Genomic DNA, 6,000 nt, shown 5'->3' with positions numbered 1-6,000 from the left:
ATATATATATATATATATATATATATATATATATATATATATATATATATATATATATATATATATATATATATATATATATATATATATATATATGCACAAAGCGGGTAGTTGCACAAAACAGAAATTCTTCACGTGCCTTTTATGATTAGTACATCCTTCAATAAAATGGCAATGCCTTCCGAGAGGCTGGTGGTTGTTCAGGGGATTTAATGACAGAAACACTGGCACAGGTAGCTAGAATTAAGGTGTGATCTTTATTAGGTTATTTTTAAATAAACTAATCAGTGATGTTCTGCAGCTTAAAAGCTCAGCAGGGCAAACAACAAACAGCGCACATTGGGAGCGCTAACAGTAAGTTCCTAACTTTAATAACATAAGGGAAAAAATGTTAAAAACTGGATCCGATATTTGAAATATTAAGCTCAATTGTATATCATGTAGTTTCCTTTGTAGGGTGCCTCTTGGTTAAATTTACACATAAAAATGTCATTCTATGTGCTAATTAAATAATAAGAATATTATCATCCTAATTATAATGGTTTAACCATGTTCTATAGCATAAAATGTGTTCCGGTGCTGGCTTTGATGCAGTTAGTAAGGGCCAAGGTTCTCTTGAATAATAGGCAAAGTGATTCACTATAGGTCTTCATGAGGCAATGGGGTTGTTGGTAACACATCTATACAGCCACCACATCCTCAATACTTAGTTCTCAATTGCCACGGTCCAGACTTAAAGAACTCTTAAGGAGTGCAAATATGTCATATGTAATAAAAAAGTTAAAAAAAGAGTCCATTACACGGAATATGATAAAGGCAGGGCTCAATTTTTGATTGATCATGCAGGTTCGGTAAAGGGAATACTATGGCTCAACTCAGGAGATTTCCATTGAAAAAAGAATATTAAGTGTGATAACCATTTACTTATAATAAGAATTCATCAAGGCTACACCATACAAATTAAGCTACTGAAGTCCAAATGTGGCAACCTCAGTGAAAAAACTTACATAGGACCACACCGTGATGTACTATTAAAACATGGTTGTTTCTATCTTTAAAGCAAGTGCCATGGTTGTTTTACTACAGATTACTGTACATATATTACTATCCATAAAAATATATTTTTTTTTCTGTATAGAAAGCTTCAACATTTTAAGCCAGAAAATTGTGTTTGGGTAACTTTAAGGCATTCAATGCCTGATACGGGGGCTAAATGATGCTGAATCACCAAGAATATAGAAACTATCCTAGTCACCTTTCAGAATCACACAATCCTGCATCCTCACAATGGGTGCACAAAATATTTAACCTGTTTTATATAAATACGTGTGTTTCTGTAGGTTTTAAGTGTTTATGTGCAGACTTTTATTTTGATCAGGACATCAAAAACATAATGTTACAAGAAAACGATCTTTGTTGCATTTATTCATATGATTCACCCTTTAAGTAAAGGAGTAGGACACACATTTTACAGGTTTTAGGTCCTAAGCACCAAGAGTATAGACCACACATGTGATCCTAACCTCGATATACCCACCTAGAGTTGGGAGAATATCATCTTTACAAAGAAAGCTACTCCTGAAATCATGTATTTTACTAACAAAACAAACCAACCAGGGCTAAAAGAGACCAAGATTTGATAGGGGTGGCATTTGGTGTGAGGAATTACTTTAGCTGTTGCTGCTTGGCAGATCTTTAAGAGTGTAATTAGCATTAGCGAAATGCATCAAAGTGAGAGGACTGGGGAAGAAAAACCATTCACAGCAGTGCCACAATCTGCACAGTGTATACAATGCACCTAGACGGGTGTCTTGGCACCACAAGCAATCAACCCACGATCTAGACAGCCACCACAAATGTGGACTTGTGGCAATTATGAAGCCCATTTCTATAGATGCCTACTAAATGGGAGCAGCACTAAAACCTTTTATTGTGGGTTCTTATCAAATCATAAGATGTTATTTCAGTTTGAAGACTTCTGAACTGGAAAACACTGGCATGTAAGGTGAAAGGATGTCCTACCCTTTGAATAATAACAGATCAAACCAGTGCTGCTTCCTCCACAATAAAGTGCAAGATAGTTAGCTGTAATTAGATTATTTTACTACTCTTGCATTTCTCAGGTTTGGTAGACCGCTGAAATAATTTTTGTGTATAACGGTAATAGATCTGTGTTATGTGGCATTAAGGACAACAGCAAAATTCACAAACTGTTATAAGCTGTTACAAATAGGAATATGGCTGTGCTGTTTCGGGTGTCATTTACACCTCCCTTGAGCCCCACTTACTTTTTAAGTCAAGTAGTGAGTGAAAAGTTGTAAATGTACAACACTAGATGATACACTGTTCATCGTGGTGCACCATTGAGAAGAGACGTGTTAAAACAACAGGAGTATAACCCATAAACCAGGTTGAGATCTGGGTAGGTACACAAAAAGAAGCAACAATATCTCAACTGCTATCACTAAGGGAGTCAATTAAACAAGTATGTGCAATACATTACAAAGAAGCGAAAAAGGGAACCTCATGATACATTTTTAAAATGTGCACATGGCATCATATAATTAAAGTAATAATTAAAAATGGTACAGTTGTAGCAGCACTGTAGGCATAGAATGCATAGACAGCCGGAATGGGACTTGGCGCCTTTCGCTGATTTCACATTGTCACTTGCATTGCCACTTTTATGTGTTACAAGTACAATTGTGCACCAATTCCAATTCGGGCTGCCTATGCATTCTATGCCTACAGTGCTGCTACAACGGTACCGTTTTTAATTGTTACTTTAATTATATGATGCCAAGCGCACATTTCAAAAACGTATCATGAGTCTCCCTTTTTCCCTTATTTGTGATGTATTGCACATGCTTGTTTAATTGACTCCCTTAATGATACCAGTTGAGATATTGCTGCTTCTTTTTGTCCATTGAGAAGAGACAAAATGTCTGATAGTTGTTGCCCTGATACCAATTCATTATGAAAGGGAGAGTGTTTAATCTGCCCCAAAACAGTGTGATGCAGCATGATTCTGGAGACTTGGAAAAGAAGAGGGGCCTGTCCTCAAATTCTTTTGCATTTTATGGGATAGATCACTGCATTTATACCTCATTATGGGCCTGATTCACAGAGGTAAACTTACACTGCTCACGTAAAAAGAAAGGACATGCAGAATTGTAAAACTCCACACATAGTTTCTGAATTTCATTTAACATGTACCGTATTTTCCGGCGTATAGGACGACCCGGCGTATAAGACGACCCCCTACTTTCATTGACAGACTGTAGGTTTAATGCTATATTCGCCGTATAAGACGACCCCCACTTCCTAACGTCCTACAGTCCCCTTTCTATCTCCATGGACTGAGATCATGTGGTACTGACGCTCCTCTCCTTCCGATGAGCGTAAGAATTACGGAAGGAGAGAGAGATCAGCACACGTGGAGGAGCGCCTCGTCTGCCTGGGGGATGTGCAGCTGCAGTCTAGGTAGGGCTCACGGCGCCATTTGTTCATTTGTTTTAGTTTAAAAGTTGGGGGGATGTGCAGCTGCAGTCTAGGTAGGGCTCACGGCGCCATTTGTTTTACCGTACTTTAAACCTTGCGCAGCGTTTGAGTTGCCTCTGGCTGGCGACGGGCTGTAACTGTACAAGTACGGTACCGGTAATTTATTTTCAAGACCGCCGACGGGCTGATATTGTGTTGTTGCACAGTGCAACCATCGTCTACGTTCTTTGTTGTTGTGCTGGAGTTCCCTAAGCGCCACCATTTTCAACTGAGGAGCGGTCTGACACCTTCGGGTGAAGTCCGCGCTATGTGAAATAAACCGCCAATTTTTGTATCCGGCGTATAAGACGACCCCCGACTTCCCAGAAAATTTTAAGGGGTTAAAAGGTCGTCTTATACGCCGGAAAATACGGTACATTACCTTCTGAAGCAGGGTCTCAATATCAGAAAACCAAGCTAAAGCAAGCTTTAGGTATTGACCGAGATGTTTCCTATTGGACTACATCTTTAAAATAGTAGGTTAAAATTAGATTTTTTTTTACCTTATACAACTGTCCTAACATCATTTTGTTAAAAACATGAGCCATCTTTTATATGCAGCCAAGTGCTGACCACTTTTAATTAAACACTATTAAACAATGACCCTATTTTGCAATGAACAAGGGCATTTCTCTCTGCATAAATCTCTGCATTTACATGGACCAGAATCCACCTCAATTATTAGAACAGCTGTTGTTTGGTGTGTTCAGTTTTACTAGCTTTAGAGTTACCACTATCCCCCTCCCCAAAACAATCCTTCATGAAACCTTAAGTAGACTTAAACATATTTTAAATAGAAAAACCTGTCAAAGTCCACAATTAGTACTCCACATTACATTACTTAAACCAAAAGACATGAACAAGAACCACAACATGATTATTGTCAAGGTTCTAGACACTCTGAAGCACCCACGCTGTGAGGCAGCCGTACAATTTTGGAATGGAGCTTCCATTAATATTCACGACTCACTCTCGGTCACTCAATGTAGATATACATATACACATACTGCATGGCATATATGCCATCTTCACAGTCTGCAAATACGAAAATAGTAAAAAGATTACATTACTTTCTGCTGAACTTAACATTTTCACAGAACAGTGCGGTTCAACAGGATATACACTCGGTAGTCGGTACTGCTTTTGTTCTTTTGATCCGTTTTTACAGGATAAAAGCACGCATAAAATACTTACAAACTGTACAACATTAGCATCAGTGTATCAGAATTAGCCTACTTTGGTTTTCTGAAAAACAGATGTGCTTGTTTGCCTTTACATACAAGAAATTTAATACAACGTATCTTACAAATAAACATTTCTATAGTTTGTCAGAGCATACAATATTTTCTTAAAAGCAAGTAGCTATACTACAACAATGTCATCTAAAAAAGATGGCAACTGTAAAAATACTGCGTGGAAAATATATTCATACATCATCGGCGGGAAGAGAAGGGATGCTGATCTTTGCTCTGGTAAAATAAGCCATCTTCTCCCTATAATAAAAAGAGAACAGTTTGTAACTATTCTTATATCATTGTTATACAAGCAATCAGCACTACATACACCTAGGAGTTTAATGCTTCTCCATTAATGAGCGTTGTACACACCACATGCTACTGCACTCTCTAGCAGATGATCGGATTCACATTTCTCAGCTTGAGAAATGTGAAAAGAAATAACCTCCTAGTCCTCATAACAGTGAGCTTTTTTCTGACTTTTTAAACTATCCAAAAGATCAACACTGTAGAGGTATACCTAAAACCCATGAAAACTATATGCAATACTCATAATCTCCCCCTTGATGTGAGAGAAACAATAAGAAATGTGATACATAATCATAAAGATGAGATTACATCACATTACAATTAACACTATGAATGAGGCTACAATGAAAGTAGTATTTCTATCGGTTTGATTATGTGCAGTTACTTTTAGGAGTTTTACCTATTAGTATAAATATTGTGAGGTCATAAGCATTGCCTTTGGTTTGCAAATTAAGGTTTGTATGGATGTTATGCTAGCTGTGGATTGTAGAACCATAACTGGTGAATTTCAGTAATGTTTAGGTTTTATAACCATGTCATCCCTTTAATTGTGTTTTAGATTTTTTTAATACAAATGTTATTGTAGTATAACTCATCCTGATCACAACTTGACTTTGTAAAGTTTTTGACACTGAATTTCTATTTTTAATGCTATCTTACATTCAACGTTTTTGAAAGTATTCCATTCCTCACTGTGCAAGGCCTTTTGCTCGGCACAATAAGGTCTAGCTGTAGGGTCTGGCAATCAGTAAGGCTACGTACTGCACCCTACCTGCTGTGAGCAGACAACAGTCACGGGGAATGGTCTTCAGGAGGTCAAGCATGAACTGTGCCCTTTTATTTTATTTATTTTTTAAACAATGTATAATTATTTTGAGGAAGAAAATGCAGGGAATTCACAAACACTTAGAGATGC

General features: G+C 37.4%; 1 protein-coding gene across 1 annotated transcript in view; it reads right to left on the bottom strand.

Annotated features, from left to right (window-relative positions):
• Positions 1-4,739: 4,739 nt before the first annotated feature.
• The window catches only part of WWC2 (WW and C2 domain containing 2), a 957,428-nt gene continuing 956,167 nt past the window's right edge, over positions 4,740-6,000 (bottom strand). Inside the window, exon 23 of the mRNA XM_086962466.1 lies at positions 4,740-5,033. Coding sequence (XP_086818592.1) covers positions 4,967-5,033 — 67 coding nt within the window. The 3' untranslated portion in view covers positions 4,740-4,966. The remainder of the gene's footprint in view (positions 5,034-6,000) is intronic.

Source organism: Lissotriton vulgaris, chromosome 3_1 (genome assembly GCF_964263255.1).
Source record: "Lissotriton vulgaris chromosome 3_1, aLisVul1.2, whole genome shotgun sequence".
NCBI lineage: Eukaryota > Metazoa > Chordata > Amphibia > Caudata > Salamandridae > Lissotriton > Lissotriton vulgaris.
The sequence above is the reverse complement of the archived record's forward strand: the minus strand, read 5'-3'. Positions and strand labels throughout refer to the sequence as shown.